At 42.1% G+C, this 18,554-nt stretch overlaps 1 protein-coding gene across 1 annotated transcript in view; it reads left to right on the top strand.

Moving 5' to 3' along the window:
- PKD1L1 (polycystin 1 like 1, transient receptor potential channel interacting) overlaps positions 1 to 18,554 on the top strand; it is a gene marked incomplete at its 5' end in the record, with an annotated part of 292,229 nt that overhangs the window by 8,493 nt on the left and 265,182 nt on the right. Inside the window, one exon of the mRNA XM_082258926.1 lies at positions 7,348 to 7,516. Coding sequence (XP_082115052.1) covers positions 7,348 to 7,516 — 169 coding nt within the window. The remainder of the gene's footprint in view (positions 1 to 7,347; positions 7,517 to 18,554) is intronic.

Here is an 18,554-nt window from a genome sequence, read left to right as displayed (position 1 = left end):
TATAGCTAATCACAGATCACTCGTAATCACAGCTGTCATGAATATAACCCAATTATGACAGTTAAAAACATTGCTATTACAATGATCATTCATTTAACGGAAAACTGGAAAAGAAAATCCCTGATCACCCCCCCACCTATGCGCGTGGGACTTAGGTATGCCTTTGCATAAACGCATTTGCAGGTAGGCAAGGGGGCCAGGGGCTCTTTAATTTTTTTTATTTTTTTTTTGTATTAACTTTATTGCTATCCAAGGGATTAACAACATCCCTTGTGACAGCATGACCAGTGACAGGTCCTATTTTTTGCAGAGCTCTGGGGTCTTTTATGGCTCGTTTCCACTGAGCGGTACTGTACGGTTTGGTTTGGTACGGTACGCTATTTTTGCCATTTCCATTGTGAATGGTACCCTAATTCCGAACCGTACCGTACCACTTTTTTGGGACCCTTTCATTGGGGTACCAAGCACATTAGTACCGTACCAACAGGGTGGAACTACACTCTGCAGAACTTTGATTGGTTGACAGAGAATCGTCTATCACAGCTTTCCTGCTACACCACGCCTATCATGAAAGGGTACTATTGGCAGTGGAATCGCAAGGTGTACCGTTCCGAACCGTACTGTACTGAACCGAACTGTACCGTACCACTCAGTGGAAACGAGGCATTAGACCCCAAATCTCTCCTCTGGCCTCCAATCTCAGACACAGATCAGTCTGACTGGCTGCTTTCCTGGGCACTAACTGTAAACAAAGATGTGACAAAATCCTCGTCGTTTCTGGTTTTCAGGGTCACAGAGAGGGAGGAACAGCGTTAGTTACTCTATCTCTTTGTAGTGAGGCTGTCACTGCTGGCTGGAATTTAATCACTTCCCGAACGTAGGACGTCCTGTAGGTACAGGCATTATCCCAATATAACCACTTCGAATTAAGGGCATCTATGGATGTCCTACAGTCGGGAAGTGGTTAAAGCTTTTTGCACAATATAGCATTACACATTTATTATACATTATACAGTCAGGTCCATAAATATTGGGACACAATTCTAATCTTTTTGGCTCCATACACCACCACAATGGATTTGAAATGAAACAAACAAGATGTGCTTTAACTACAGACTTTTAGCTTTAATTTGAGGGTATTTACATCCAAATCATCCAAGTCAGCAGTTTGCATTGAACAAAGACTGTGAATACTTATGTACATGTGATTTTTTTTCCTTTTTTATATTTAATAAATTTGCAAAGATTTTAAACAAACTTCTTTCATGTTGAGGAAAATAATGAATGTAATCAATTTTGGATAAGTCTGTAACATATCAAAATGTGGAAAAAGTGAAGCGCTGTGAATACATTCCAGATTCACTGTATTCTAAAAGCGTTTAAATGCATTTAAACACAGGAACTTGATCTGGTAAGCATCAAGATGGTTTATACTTCCCTCCTTACTTTCTCTTGTGATTAACCAAACTGATAAGAGGCATGGAGGAGCTTCGCTATGAGCAAAGATTAGAGAAAGGGAATTCTTCCTTGAGAAGAGGAGAATAAAGGGGATATGATCAACTTGTACAAAATACAAAAGTGGTCCATATAGTGAACTTGGTGTTGAGTTATTTACTTTAACCACTTTAAGACCGGAAGTATTTGCCCCCTTAATGACCAGGCCACTTTTTTCAACTTGGCACTGCGTGATTTTAACGGACAATTGCGCCGTTGTGCGACGTTATACCCAAACAAAATTTACGTCCTTTTTTCCCCACAAATAGAGATTTCTTTTGGTGGTATTTGATCACCTGTGCGATTTTTATTTTTTGCGCTATACACAAAAAAAAGAGCGACAATTCTGAAAAAAATCTATATTTTTCACATTCTGCTATATAACATTCCCAACAAAAAAATTAAAAAATCAAAATTTTTTAACATTTTAGGCCAATTTGTTTTCTGCTACATATTTTTGGTAAAAAAAATCACAATAAGCGTATTTTGATTGGTTTGCGCAAAACTTATTGTGTCTACTAACTACGGAAAAAATTTTTTATTGTTTTTTTTTTTTTTACTAGTAATGGCGGCGATCTGTTAATTTTTGCGGGACTGCGACATTGCGGCGGACAGATCGGACCCCTAACTGACATTTTTGACACTTTTGGGAGGACACGTGACATTACTATAGTAATCAGTGCTAAAAATATGCACTGTTACTGTAATAATGACACTGGCAGGGAAGGGGTTAACATTGTGGGTGATTAAGGGGTTAAATGTGAGCCTAGCAGAGTGATTCTAACTGTGGGGGGGCGTGGCTTGTGGAATGACCATAGAGACCTGAAATCCGATATAGAAGGATCACAGGGGCTCTATGATCATTCCAGGGAGAAGAATGGTCCGCTGTGTTTACAACAGCTGACCGTTCTTCTCTCTCAGTAGGGAAGGATAACGAGTGTTAGGCGGCAATTGGAGCCGCCTGCCCACTGCATCGGCTTCCCCGCTAACGAGCGGGGGGCGGAAGCGCGCCACCTTCGGCGCGCTTGCCCCCTAGCCTCCTGCTCACGACTGCCGTACATCTGCTCTGGGCGGTTGTAAAGAGATTAAGGTAATCACAGAAGACAAGGGGGCACTCTTTACGTCTGGAAGAAATTAGATTTAATCTCCAAATACTGAAAGGTTTCTTCACAGTAAGAGCTGTGAAATGTAGAATAGACTCCCCCAAGAGCTGGTTCTAGCTAGCTCAGAGGCTTTAAAAAAAAATAACTAGATTCTCTCCTAAATGTACATAAAATAATTGAATACTAACATTTATAGGTAAAGTTGATCCAAGGAATATCGGATTGTCTCTTGGGGGATCAGGAAGGAATGTTTTCCCCTGCTGGAGCAAATTGGATCATGCTTTGCTGAGGTTTTTTGCCTTCTTCTGGATCAACTGGGGGAATAGGATTGCGTACATGGGATTGTATGATTTTCTTTTCCTTTTATTGGTTGAACTAGATGGACTTGTCTTTTTTCAACCTGACTAACTATGTAAATAAACCAGGCACAGGAGGCAAGCGCCCATTGCTTATTTTCACTGGATTTGGTCTGAATGTTATGTATCCTTAAAAGACAGGGGCATTTAAAGGGCTTTTTCAACAGGTGACATTAAGCAGTAAACTTCTTTTACAAGTCAGAAACAATGCAGCTATGCCAAAAACAAAAAGTCTTTTCATTTTACCCTAATGAGTGAGTTTTGAGTAGCCTACTATGGCCAAGTTCCAGAAAGCTCCTTACATGCACAATCTACTTTATAAAGCCTGTGTCATGTAATTGTGTCTATCTCTGCCTCATAAATATTTAAAATAAACGTTCCAAAGCAAGGTTAAATCTAGCTAGTCATTATGGAGAAGCACTTTAGCAGCATTTACTACTGACCATTTTGATCCATAAGGCTTTCTGTATGTGAGGGACGCACAGTAAATGTGCTTGGGAATACATCTTCCGAATTAAAAATAGGTAAGCAAGAGGGGATCCCAAACCACCACGTAGCAGGAGCCTGAAATAGGTATCTTGAATTGGGAGGAAATGCTTGCACACCGGTATAATATACTGATATACAGTACAGACCAAAAGTTTGGACACACCTTATCATTCAAAGAGTTTTCTTTATTTTCATGACTATGAAAATTGTAGAGTCACACTTCAAGAGGTAGTCACCTGAAATGGTCTTCCAACAGTCTTGAAGGAGTTCCCAGAGATACTTAGCACTTGTTGGCCCTTTTGCCTTCACTCTGCGGTCCATCTCACCCCAAACCATCTCAATTGGGCTCAAGTCCGGTGACTGGAGGCCAGGACATCTGGCGCAGCACCCCATCACTCTCCTTCTTGGTCAAATAGCCCTTACACAGCCTGGAGGTGTGTTTGGGGTCATTGTCCTGTTGAAAAATAAATGATGGTCCAACTAAACGCAAACCGGATGGAATAGCATGCCGCTGCAAGATGCTGTGGTAGCCATGCTGGTTCAGTTTGCCTTCAATTTTGAATAAATCCCCAACAGTGTCATCAGCAAAGCACCCCCACACCATCACACCTCCTCCTCCTCCATGCTTCACGGTGGGAACCAGGCATGTAGAGTCCATCCGTTCACCTTTTCTGCGTCGCACAAAGACACGGTGGTTGGAACCAAAGATCTCAAATTTTGACTCATCAGACCAAAGCACAGATTTCCACTGGTCTAATGTCCATTCCTTGTGTTCTTTAGCCCAAACAAGTCTCTTCTGCTTGTTGCCTCTCTTTAGCAGTGGTTTCCTAGCAGATATTCTACCATGAAGGCCTGATTCACACAGTCTCCTCTTAACAGTTGTTCTAGAGATGTGTCTGCTGCTAGAACTCCGTGTGCCATTGACCTGGTCTCTAATCTGAGCTGCTGTTAACCTGCGATTTCTGAGGCTGGTGACTCGGATGAACTTATCCTCCGCAGCAGAGGTGACTCTTGGTCTTCCTTTCCTGGGGCGGTCCGCATGTGAGCCAGTTTCTTTGTAGCGCTTGATGGTTTTTGTGACTGCACTTGGGGACACTTTCCAAGTTTTCCTAATTTTTCGAACTGACTGACCTTCATTTCTTAAAGTAATGATGCCCACTCGTTTTCCTGTACTTAGCTGCTTTTTCTTGCCATAATACAAATTCTAACAGTCTATTCAGTAGGACTATCAGCTGTGTATCTACCTGACTTCTGCACAACACAACTGATGGTCCCAACCCCATTTATAAGGCAAGAAATTACACGTATTAAACCTGACAGGGCACACCTGTGAAGTGAAAACCATTTCAGGTGACTACCTCTTGAAGTGTGACTCTACAATTTTCATAGTCATGAAAATAAAGAAAACTTTGAATGAGAAGGTGTGTCCAAACTTTTGGTCTGTACTGTATATATATATATATATATATATATATATATATATATTCTTGCACAGTTTGGCTGCAGCAACAGATAAACTGTTCTTCAGTTTTGATATAAGATGCCCAGGTAGTAAACAATCTCAGTGCTTACAGTATATGTCACCAGAGGACAGCTTCTATTATCAGGAGTGGTATCCCTTCTTTGAATAGGCAGAGGATGTTTCTACAGTCTGTACTGGCCCCACACCTCTGCTACACTTACCAGAGTGTATGAAGTGAAGAAAGAGCCTTCCCTGAGCTATGCCTCCTCTTTGGGAACCTTACCCTGTGCTAAGCACTGTCCTTTCCAAGCGGGTTCCTCTCTCTACCACACACTTACCAGAAGAGTGCCAAAATTACATAGGGTCCCTTATTTAAAAGGTTCTTTCACCCAAGATGGCAGCTGAAGTCTCCTGAGAGTTCATTGTACAATCAGACTACCTTGATTAATGGGGAGTACTCGGATTGGGCGGGTGTGGAAAGTGGGGTCCAGGGTTCTGTCCTAGGGCCAATTCTGTTTAATTTATTCATAAATGATCTAGAGGAGGGGATATCGAGTAAAATCTCAGTATTGGCGGATGATACTAAACTAAGCATGCCAATATCTTCTATGCAGGATGTGGAAACCTTACAAGCGGACCTGAACAGAATAATGGGGTGGGCAACTACATGGCAGATGAGGTTTAATGTTGAAAAATGTAAAGTAATGCACTTGGGGGCCAGAAACCAGAAAGCAAGCTACTCACTAGGGGGGGGAACCTCTGGGTGAGTCTAGGATGGAAAAGGACCTGGGGGTACTGGTAGACAACAGGCTTGGCAGTGGCATGCAATGCCAAGCCGCTGCAAGCAAAGCCAACAGAATACTGGGATGTATAAAAAAGGTGATTCATTCCAGAAATAAAGAGATTATTCTCCGTCTCTCTACAAGACTCTGGTCTGGCCACATCTGGAGTATGCTGTCCAGTTCTGGGCACCGGTCCTCAGGAAGGATGTGCTGGAACTGGAAAGAGTCTAGAGAAGGGCAACAAAAATAATTAGGGGAATGGAGGACATCAGCTATGAGGAAAGACTACAAGCACTGAACTTATTCTCTCTGGAGAATAGACGATTGAGGGGGGATATGATATCAATGTACAAATACTGTACTGGCGACCCTAGCATAAGGAACAAACTATTCAGAGAAAGGGAATACAATAAGACACGAGACAACTCACTAAAACTAGAGGAAAGGTGGTTTAACCTTAAAATACGTAGGGGGTTCTTCACTGTAAGAGCGTTAAGGATGTGGAATTCTCTTCCGCAAACAGTCGTATCAGCAGGGAGAATCGATAATTTCAAAAAACTATTAGAATGGCACCTTAAAGACCACAACATACAGGGGTATACAATGTACAGTTAACAGCAAACACACACACACATCATAGGTTGAACTGGATGGACTGATGTCTTTTTTCAACCTCACTAACTATGTAACTAATTCTCTTATGAGACTCCATTTCCCATGCAATAATAACACAAGGCTGCGCTCCCTGTATGCATTTCTAAGTATTTCTGTTGCAGCACGAGTATACCTTTAACAATTACCTTACCTATAAATCTGCAGGGAAAAGTTTTATTACAAGCTATATTATCTTGATCAGTTTGCATGTTGGTGACAAGTGTCTAGAACATGTTCCTGTTCACTGAAGCCTGTCTGTTGTCATAACTGAAACAAGAGTAACAACTGCTTGTTTAATAGATTTATCCTAGAATATTGTCCCTAATGAGAAAGTGAGCATCAAGCAGAACACCAGGTTAAACTATAGCTTGAGGGGAGGTTGTTTGTTGTTATGAGAAATAGCCATGGACCTTTCATCATTTTAGACAGGCAAGACATTTCAGTTAGATTAGTGGTTTATCTTTTGACTGTGCACTGTGATCATGTAAAAAGAAACATATTTTTACATTTTTTAATATATTTTTATTGAAGGAAGTACATTTTTCTTCAAACATTTTTTCAAATATATATTTTTAAAATTTTTTTTTTTTTTTTTTAACAAAAATCGCATATCAGTACAATGAAAAACATGGCACAGAAATCAACCGCAACAAAAATAAGTGTTTAGCAAAGTAGAAGATTTTTTTTATTGTCCTAGGTGTGTCTTAAACAGTGTAATTATATAGTAACATAGTTAGTCCGGTTGAAAAAAGACAGAAGTCCATCTAGTTCAACCAATAAAAGGGTAAAAAAAAAACATACATTTCCATATACACAATCCTATACCCACAGTTGATCCAGAGGACGGCCAAAAACCCCAGCAAATCATGATCCAGTTTGCTCCAGCAAGGGAAAAAAAAAACTCCCTGATCCCCTGAAGTTGTAGATATACCGAATGCTTTTCAATCTTAGACTGCCATGGTTTTGCAAAACAAAATTTTATCTTTATATATTTTCCTTTTTTTCAGCACTTTACATTTTAACAAATGGAACTGTGTTTTCTACGGAGACCTATATCAATTTTACTGCAGTGACAGAAGAGATTGGGCCTTTGGAATTTATTTGGCAGTTTGCAGACAGGCCACCTGAGCGAACAACTAGAAGAAGTATAATAAAAAGATTCAATCTACCTAACATGTAGGTATCAAGTTAAATGCATATATTAACCACTTCACCTCCAGAAGGTTTAACCCCTTCCTAACCAGGCCTTTTTGCGATACGGTACTGCGTTACTTTACCTGACAATTGCGCAGTCATGCAACACTGTACCCAAATACAATTGATGTCCTTTGTTTCCCCACAAATAGAGCTTTATGTTCGTGGTATTTGATTACCTCAGCGTTTTTTATTTTTTGCACTAGAAACAAAGAACGACCCACAAACTTTCTGCTCTAAAAATATTAAAAAAGGTAAAAGATCTAATTTCTTCATCAAGTTAGGCCAATATGTATTCTGCTACATATTTTTGGTAAAAGAAAATCCCAATAAATGTATATTAATTGGTTTGCACAAAAGTTATAGTGTCTACATAGGATATTTTTATTTATTTATTTATTTTTATTTTTTTTTACTAGTAATGGCGGCAATCAGTGACTTAAAGCAGGACTGCGAAATTGCGGTGGACAAATTGGACACCTAACTAACACTTTTGACACTTTTTTGGGGACCAGTAACATTATTAGAGTGATCAGTGCTAAAAATATGCACTTTCATTGTACGAATGACACTGACAGGGAAGGGGTAACATCAGGGGCGATCAAAGTCTTAACTGTGTGCCGGACCAGTGCTTTACTAGTGTGGGGGAGGTGCTTTTACTAGTGCAAGACATGGATTTGTGTTTCTGCTTTTACAAAAACACAGGATTTACGTCTTCTGTACTTACAGAATGACAATTTGCCTTGTTTACATGGCCAGACTGCCATTTTGTCAGTGTACTGAATGATCGGTGGGTCCCGGCCAGGGGCTGACTGGCAACTTTTGGCCCAGGGGGCAAGTATAATCCAGAGGCCCATGTGGAGCAACTCGGTCCCCTCCTACCGTCCCTGCTTCCCTCCTCCCTGCTTCCCTCCGCCCTGCCTGCCTCCTCCCAACTCCTACCTGCCACTTTTATCATCTCTGTAAATTAACCCTTTCACCGCCAGATCCATTTTTGCACACGTTTAAAAAATCATTTTAGGCCTAAAGATTACACAAAACCCCAAACATTATGTATTTTCTGAAAGCAGACACCATAGACAATAAAATAGTGATAGTTCTATTTTTTTATGTCACAAGTTATTACTGCAAAATTTCAGTAAAAAAACACACTAAAGTGGATTTTAGGGCAAACAAACACAATAAACTATCCACATTTTTGGTAAAATATAAAAGACGAGGTTGCACCGAGTAAATAGATGCCTAAAATGTCAAACCTTAAATTTGTGTGAAATGGCAACAAACTTCAGTACCCTATGTTTTCTATAGGGGACGCATCAAAAGCCCCCTATAGGTATCAGTTTAGTGTTACAGAAGAGGTCTTGTGTTGCTCTCACTCTGGCGTGCGCTGCGATATGTAGCATTTGTATTGCAATCAATGTTTTCATGCGTAGGCGCCCCTGACGCATGTTTTTACGTGTGACATATTCTCTTAAATGAGACATGCAGGGACATTCAGGGTCTAAAAGATCACTTTGCAAAACATCCTTTCCTAGCTAAGCTAGCCAGGGACAGGGAGAGGCTGACCTGGAAGTGACGTCATAGACGTCGCTTTCTGGGTCACAACAAGAAGGGGAGGAGTGCAGACGTGAGCGGCACCCACCATGTCGCTCCTGGGCCCGCAGATGGGCAAGTAGAGCCTGAAAAACATGGTGGGGGCGCGGTAGCGTTGGGGCGCCTGTACAGGGTATGTGTGTGAGCAATCTGTATGATGTATGGACCTGGCAGCGAAAGGGTTAAAACTAGGGGTTAACCGATTTTCAGTGCAGCTGATTATAGGGGGCCGATATTCACTTTTTTTAAGAATCGATATCGGTCACAAACTTTCTGATATTACTGATATTGGTCTCCCCCTGCTGTGGCGGACATCTTTTTGGGACCCACTATGTCATCGGCCTTGGTAGAAGAAGCCAGGACTCAGAAGGTTTTGCACCGTAGGCCCAGGGCATGGAAGCGCATTTGGCCTGCAAGAGTCCTGACTTCTTCTACCCGGATCGGGCAAAGGCCTCCGCCACACCACGGAATGGCTGGACTAGAGAGTACACGACAGCCAGCTAGCAACCACCCACCCACAGCAGGGTGCCAGCCAGCCACCCACTCACCCACAACAGGGTGCCAGCCAGCTAGCCACCCACTACAGGGTGCCAGCTAACTTTAAATGTACAGAATATCTGTACCTGAAACCATATAATGGCCTGAAAGGCGACCGAAAAATCAGTATCGGCCCTGAAAAAATGATATTAGACCCCTATTTAAAACACAAGAAAAAAAAATACAAATAAATCACATTTTAGGACTGTTTAAAATAAATAGAGAACTCTTTAATCTTATACCTACAAAATCCTGCATAGCTACTGTACTATGAGTGAGTGCCTCACTTAAATAAACCTACATTTAATTTACAAAATACTGGCATGTATACACTCAGACACAGTCAGGAGTTAGAAATACGTTGTTGGCAGTCCTAACCAAAGTATATTCAGTCCCCTTTAATATCAGATGTCCCCCCTTCACATCTGGAGTCCCCCTATAAATCAGAATTTCCTACTTAGTATCGGGTGTCCCCCTTTACATCAGATTTCCCTTCACACCAGCAGTGTCCCCTTAACTCAGAAGCCCCCTTACATCAAGGACCCCCTTTACATCAGGAGCCATCTTTTAACATCATTGTTCATTTCCATATTAATAACTGCCAGCATAAGTGTCAGTTTGCACACTAATAACCCACAGCATTGGTGTCATGTAGCACCAATATTAACCCCCAGCATCAGTGCCAGTTTCTGCAATTATATCCTCCAGCATCAGTACCAGTTTCTGAAATTATATCCCCCAGCATCAGTGCCAGTTTCTGCAACAATAATCCCCAGCAATGGTGCCAGCTTATGTAAAAATCCCCAGCATTAATGACAGTTTCTGCAACAAAAAACCCGTATGTGATCTGGCTGGAGAAGTTAAAGTGAGATTAACACCTTCCCACCCTGCCTATAGTAAAATGATGGCTGGGCGGGACATTCACTGTTCTGGGTAGACGTAATATGATGTCCTCCATAGAATGCGCCTTGCATGTCCCCTATTGGCCACGTTGCATCGTGACCTGTCACCGGCTATGGACACAGCATATAACAGATCAGTGTATCTGCCCACTGCGGGTATCATGTGATCACTGTAACCAATCACAGCAGATCTCATGACAATTGTAAACAATGGATAGCATCCATTAATACCATTTATTGTGTATATCTCTGTGATTGGTCACAGTGATCACATGGTACAGACTGGGCCAATGTGACTGTACTATGTGATTAGCTATGGCCAATCACAGCTAATTACAATAGTAAACACTGAATGAATAGATTTCATTTAGAAAAAGAGGTTGCTTATAACAGTAAAATTCACTGTTATAAGTAATCATAGTGTGAAAAAAAAAATACCAATCACCTCTCCAAAGTAGTACAGTGTTACTATGGTAACATTGTATTGCTCTGGTCACAGTATGAAAAAAAATAAAAATAAAATTGTAATAAAAAAAAAAAAACATATTGGAATTGAAAAAAATTATTCATTTTTTTTTTTTTACATACTGTCACCAGTTAGTGTACCTGATCACTGCCACATCAGTTATATGATGAGGCTGTACTGCACTGGTTGTTCTGTCCCTAGGACAGAGAGCTAAACCTTCCTGCTTCAAAAACTTCAGATACCATATTTCTTTGATCTCAAATTTATTAGAACAAGCCAGGCGAAACTACAAATTGATAAAAACAAACATCAATCAGTACAAAACTGCATACAAGAAAGAAACAATGGTCTATAATACAGGATGGGATAACAAGAATTCACTTTTTAAGCTCTCTCAGGGGTGATTGTGAGAGACTGAAGAAACATGACTTGCTGCCCTGCTGTATATACTCAAAATGGTGGCTGTTTCAATTCCTGTAGAAATTCTACCCAGCATACCCCTGCATCCTAACAAATTTTATTAACCACTTAAGCCCCGGAAGATTTTACCCCCTTCCTGACCAGGGCCTATTTTGCGATTCGGCACTGTGTGACTTTAACGGACAATTGCACGGTCGTGCGACGCTGTACCTAAATGAATTTGACATCCTTTTTTTTCCCCACAAACAGGGCTTTCTTTTGGTGGTATTTGATCACCTGTGCGATTTTTTGATCATGCGCTATAAACAAAAAACAGCGACAATTTTGCAAAAATAACAATATTTTTCACATTTTTTTTATATGAAATTCCCCCAAAAAAATGTAAAAATCAAAATTTTTTTAACATTTTAGGCCAATTTGTTTTCTGCTAAATATGTTTGGTAAAAAAAAATTCAAAAAGCGTATTTTGATTGGTTTGCGCAAAAGTTATTGCGTTTACTAAGGGAAAGATTTTTGTCATTTCTGTTGTTTTTTTTTTAAACGAGTAATGGCGGTGATCTGCGATTTTTTTTCGCGGGACTGCGACATTGCGGTGGACAGATCGGACCCTTGACTGACATTTTTGACACTTTTGGGGTTACCAGTGACATTACTACAGTAATCAGTGCTATACATATGCACTGTTACTGTAAAAATGACACTGGCAGGGAAGGGGTTAACTTTATTGGAGAAGGAGGGGTTAAGTGTGTCCCTAGGGGCGTGATTCTAACTGTAAAGGGATGTGGCTAGTGGTGTAACAACAAAGACATACGATCCTACATAGCAGGACCGTATGATCTCTGTTCTTACACAGGGGAGAATGACAGGTGGCTTTGTTTACATTAGCCGCCTGCCTTTCTCCCTCTACAACGGACGATTGCGAGTGGCCGGTGGACATCGGGTCCGTCGGGCACATGTGCGGGGGTGTCCGTGAACGAGCGGGGGTGGGAGTGCGCCTCCGGCAGCGCGCGCTCGCCCCCTAGAGGCTCACAGGCGAGCGACGTAGCCCTACGTCGCTTTGCCTGTGAGGGGCTGACTGGTAAGTGGTTAAACACATTCTGAGTTTACTATTATTGCAGAACAGCTGAAGCTATACCAGAAAAGAATAGTAGATGGTGCCTGCGCCCTACACATAACTAACTTATGTGAATCAAGAAAACCCAAAATGTTATTTTAAGTAACATAAACACAAGTAATCAGAATAGAAGTCTGGTGGACAGAACACTGGTGACAGTATGTAAAAAAAAAAAGAAGAAAATTGTAAAAGAAAATATATTTTTTTAATTCCCTAATTTTCCAAAAGATTGTGACAAAACATTACTTTAAAAAACTTGCCATGCCTTACTAAATACCTCAGACTCTCTACTTTTCAAAAAGGGGTAATTTGTGGGATATTTGCAGTGTACTGTCCTGACATTTTAGAGCCTCAAGAAAGGAGGCCGTCGCTATATCAGGATTGATCAATTTTCAGATATACTGTATGCACTGTGATTTGTGGACACTTTAGCTTTCACACAGACTAAATAATATGATTTGGGTTATTTTCACCAAAGAAATGTAGCAGCATACATTTTGGCTAAAGTTTATGAAGAAAGATTATTTATTTGCAAAAATTGTTAACAAAAATTAAGAAAAACACATTGTTTGTAAAAAAAAAAAAAAACGTTCAGTCTTTTTTCGTTTCTCTATTCCTGAATGATAAGAATGTCATGTGGGTACAGTGTTGCATGACCATGCAATTGTCATTTAAAGTATGACCGTGCTGAAAGCTGAAATTGGCCTGGGCAAAAAGGGGGTAAAATGTTTGGTATTAAAGTGGACAAAGGTGTTTTTTTTTTTTTTACTTTTTTTTTGACATTTTTTTTTTTTACATTTTTATCATATACTGTATTATTTGATATAATATTGACATGATATTTTATCTCATAGAGCTTTCCTTTGGTGGTATTTAATCACCACTGCGTTTTTTTTTTTTTTTTGCTAAACTAACAGAAAAAAAATGTGAAAACCCCCCCCCCCCATTTTTCTTCGTTTCTGTTATAACATTTTGCAAAAAAGTAAATTTTCTTCTTCACTGATGTGGGCTGATGAGGCTGCACTGATGAGGCTGCACTGATGGACACTGATAGGCTGCATTAATGGGCACTGATGAGGTGGCACTGGTGAAGAGGCACGGATGAGGCTGCACTGATAAGTCGCCACCAACGGGCACTAATGAGGTGGCACTGATGGGCACTGATGAGACTGCACTGATGAGGTGGCGCTGATGAGGCTGCACTGATAATTTGGCACTGATGGGCACTGATATGATGCACTGATGGACACTGATAGGGCTGATGATCAGTGCCCTGATTTTCAGTGTAAATGCCCCTGTCACAGGAAAGCCACTTATCCACTTTCCTTTCCTCAGACACTGACAGCGCTGAGGAAGGGAAATGCTGATAACCCACATTTTCGATTGGACACAGATCTGATCACATGGTAAAGAGCCATGGTAAACAGCCTACATCATTGGCTCTCCACTGTGGTCGGTGATGCACTGTGTCTGAGGGAAGAATGGGAGGACGTCATGTGATGTCTTCCCAGAACAATAGCGGCTCCATCTGGCCATCATTCTACAATAGGCCAGACGGGAACCAGTTAAATAACAAATATGTTGTACTTACCTGCTTTATGCAGTGGTTTTGCACAGAGCAGCCCCGATCCTCCCCTTCTCGGGTCCCCCACTGGCATTCCTGGCTTCTCTCCCCTGACCAGTGCCCCCAGTAGCAAGCCGATTGCCATGAGGGCACTTGTGTGTGCTCGCCCCCACCCCCACACTCTCCTTGCTGGCTGTAATTGACAGCAATGGGAGCCAATGTCTCCCGCTGTTGAGTCACAGCCAATAGGAATAGAGAGATCCGGACGATCTGAGACTTCTGTGCAGATCGCTGGATCAAGATGGGGCTCAATGAGTATTGGGGGGCTGTGGGGGGAAAGGAACACAGAAGGTTTTTACCTTCATGCACTTCAAATGTTTGGGGGGGGGGGGGTTAACTAAAGTGGTTGTAAAGCCTTAAGATTTTTCACCTTAATGCAATATGCATTAAGGTAGAATGTCCTTCTGTTCTGGAGCTAACCCCAGACCCCCCTCCCTTTTTCTTACCTGAGCCCGATCCAGTGATGTGCATGAGCACAGCGGCTCCATCCACTGTCTCTTTCCTCATTGGACAGATTGATAGCAGTGGCTCCTGCTGCTGTCAAACAAATCCAGCGACATGGCAGTGGGGGGCGTGCTGAGTCCGGCTGTCTGTGTCAATTGACGCAGCAGTTGGACTCAGGAGCGAGCATGCGTGGATGCCCCCCAAGGAAAGCGGCTTTCTATGGAGGCATCCGATGAAGAGGAGGGGCCTGGAGCGCAGAAGAGGAGGATCTGGGCTGCTTTGTGCAAAACTCTTGCACAGAGCAGATAAGTATAGGCATGTTTTATATATATATATATATATATATATATATATATATATATATATATAAAAGTCTACAATGCTATTTGGAATATGCAGCATGGAGGGGGGTTAAGGTATTACCATTGGTCACTGATGCATTAGTGACCAGTGGAAGTTAATTACACCTTTGTGCTGCATTAGTGGCAGTGGCACCAGTGGCATTGTTAATTAACCCCTTTATGCTGCGGCATGAAGGGGTTATTAAACACTGACACCACTGCCCCTACTACAGCACAAAGGGGTTAATTAACTGCCACTGGTCACTAATGCATCAGTGACCAATGGCAATACCTTAACCCCCCTCCATGCTGCATATTCCAAATAGCAATATAGATTAACCGCTTGCCGCCCGCCCGCCGTCATATGACGGCGGAGCGGTGCGACCATTATCCTGGGCCGCCGTCATATGACGGCGGCACTTTAAGCAGGGCAGACGCGCGATCGCGTGCGCGCCGCCCTGCACTGCCGGTGTCGGGGTGTCCCCGGGACACCCCCCGTCACCGGCAGGGGGGAAACAGCCAATGGGCGTGGCTGTTTCCCACGTGATCGGCTGTGTTCCAATGATACAGCCGATCACAATGAAGGCGCCCACAAGATGACCGCGCATGCGCGATCGGGAGCGCGCAGCGCGGTCATGTCGGTGGCACTGTGTTCCGTAGGAACACAGCTGTCACCGGCGGTAGTAAACAGTCACTGACAGTGACTGTTTACTATGTGATCGGCTGTGAATCCATTCACAGCCGATCACAAAATGTAAACAAAGAGCAGTAACTCAGTGTTACTAGCTCTTCTCCCCTCATACAGTTTCCAGTATGAGGGGAGCAGAGCTAGAAATAGTGAGTTACTGCTCTGTACACATGTCACAAAGTAAAAATCACACTAATAAAGGTCCCCACACAGTCCTCAGCCCCCCCCAATGTCACCTGTCACCCAACAGTCACCTCATCAGTGCCCAGAAATTGAGCGTAGCGATCGCAGGCAGAATCACTGCGATTCTGCCCGCGATCCGGAAATCATTGCAAATCGCGGGACGCCTGTGCGTTGCCCGTGATTTGCAATAGCACCCCAAACGCTGTGCGATGTTGCCGCCATTTCCGCCTGCCGAATCGCGGTAACATCGCGCAAACATCGCATGACGCCCAAAAAAGGTACAAGAGCTTCTTTGGAGCGTCATGCGTTGTTTGCGCGATGTTACCGCGATTCGGCAGGCGGAAATCGCAGCAACATCGCACAGCATTTGGGGTGCTATTGCAAATCACGGGCAATGCACAGGCGTCCAGCGATTTGCAATGATTTCTGGATCACGGGCAGAATCGCAGTGATTCTGCCCGCGATCGCTACGCTCACATGTGAACATAGCCTAAAGTTCACCGGTCACCAGAGACTGCCATCAGTACCGCCGTGCATCATCGCCCATCACCTGTCACCCATCAGTGACCATCGCCCGTCACCTGTCACCCCATCAATCACCGTCACCTGTCACCCCATCAGTCATCGTCATCTGTCACCCCATCAGTCATCGTCACTTGACACCCCATCAGTGATCGTCACTTGTCACCCCATCAATCATCGTCACATGTCACCCCGTCAGTGATTGTCATCTGTCACCCCATCAATCATCGTCACCTGTCACCCCATCAATCATCGTCACCTGTCACCTCATCAATCATCATCACCTGTCACCTCATCAATCATCGTCACCTGTCACCCCATCAGTCATCGTCACCTGTCACCCCGTCAGTCATCGTCACCTGTTTGCCATATACATGCAATCACTTACTGACCGCCTAACGACTATATGCGTCGGCCATTAAAAGCTAAATACTGGGGTTATGGCAGCAGATAGCCCCCATAACCCCAGTATTTTTTGAAACGGCGGGCGGTCGGCTTTCAGATAAGGGTGGTCCCAGTGGCGGATTTGCCGCGGAATTACCCTTACGGTGCAGGGGAAGAGGTGCCCCCCCCCCTCCTGCCACGTCCCAGACGTTTTCCCAGCTTACCGGACCCGCCGGCAGCGGTGAAAACTATCCGGTCCCGGATCCTCAGAGACAGGAAGTCGAGTGAGGGCAAAATGGCCCTCATTCAACTCTATGGTCTTGGAGGACCGGAGCTACGTCAAAAGACGTTGCCTAGCAACCGGTTTAAAGGGCCGCTTTTTTTTTTTTGCTTTTTTTTTTTTCCTCTTTCAACAATTTTTTTTTTTTTTTCTTTTTTAGTGTAGTTGTGAGGTGTGAGGTCTTTTTGACCCCAGATCTCACAATAAAGAGGACCTGTCATACCTATTTCTATTACAAGGGATGTTTACATTCCTTGTAATAGGAATAAAAATGATCAAAACATTTTTTTTTTAAACTGTGTAAAAATAAAAAAATAATAAATAAAATAAATAGGAAAAAAAAAAAAAATTAAAGCGCCCTGTCCCCGTTAGCTCGCGCGCAGAAGCAAACGCATACGCAAGTCCCGCCCACATATGTAAACGGTGTTCAAACCATACATGTGAGGTATCGCCGCGATCGTTAGAGCGAGTGCAATAATTTGAGCCCTAGACCTCCTCTGTAACTCTAAGCTAGTAACCTGCAAAAATTTTAAAAATGTTGCCTATGGGGATTTTTAAGTACCAATGTTTGGCACCATTCTGTGAGCATGCGCAATTTTGAAGCATGACATGTTGGGTATCTAATTACTCGGCGTAACATTATCTTTCACATTATGGAAAAAAATTGGGCTAAATTTACTGTTTTCTTATTTTTTAGTTCAAAAAATGAATTTTTTTCAAAAAAATCACATTTGGAAGACTGCTGCGCAAATATGGTGTGATAAAAAATATTGCAACGATCTCCATTTTATTCTCTAGGGTCTCTGCTAAAAAAAAATATATAATGTTTGGGGGTTCAAAGTAGTTTTCTAGCAAAAAAAATGATTTTAGCTTGTAAACACCAAGTGTCAAAAATAGGCCCAGTCTTAACCACTTAAGCCCCGGAGGATTTGGCTGCTAAAGGACCAGACCCCTTTTTTCAACTTGGCACTTCGTGACTTTAACTGATAATTGCGCGGTCATGCAATGCTGTACCTAAACGAAATTTATGTCCTTTTTTTCCCACAAACAGAGCTTTCTTTTGGTGGTATTTGATCACCTCTGCGCTTTTTATTTTTTGCGATATTAATAAAAAAAGAGCGAAAATTTTGCAAAAAAATTACATTTTCAACTTTGTCTTTTAAAAAATATCCAATATACTCAATTTATGTCATTTTTTTTGGCCAAAATATATTTAGCTACATGTCTTTGACAAAAAAAAAATCAATGAGCGTATTTTTATTGGTTTGCGCAAAAGTTATAGCGTCTACAAACTATGGTGTAAATACTGAAATTTACGAAGCTTTAATTTCTGACTGCCTATCTCATTTCATGAAGTGCTAAAATGGCGGGGCAGTACAAACCCCCCCCCAAACTACCACTTTTTGGAAAATAGACATCCTAAGGAATGTTCTGAGAGGCATGTTGAGCTCATTGAATATTTTATTTTTTTGTCACAGGTGTTTGAAAAATGACTAAAAAATTTTTTTTTTTTTTTTTTTTT

Source organism: Pelophylax lessonae, assembly GCF_965119305.1.
Source record: "Pelophylax lessonae genome assembly, chromosome: 5".
Classification (NCBI taxonomy): domain Eukaryota; kingdom Metazoa; phylum Chordata; class Amphibia; order Anura; family Ranidae; genus Pelophylax; species Pelophylax lessonae.
This window is presented reverse-complemented; position numbering and strand designations above follow the sequence as displayed.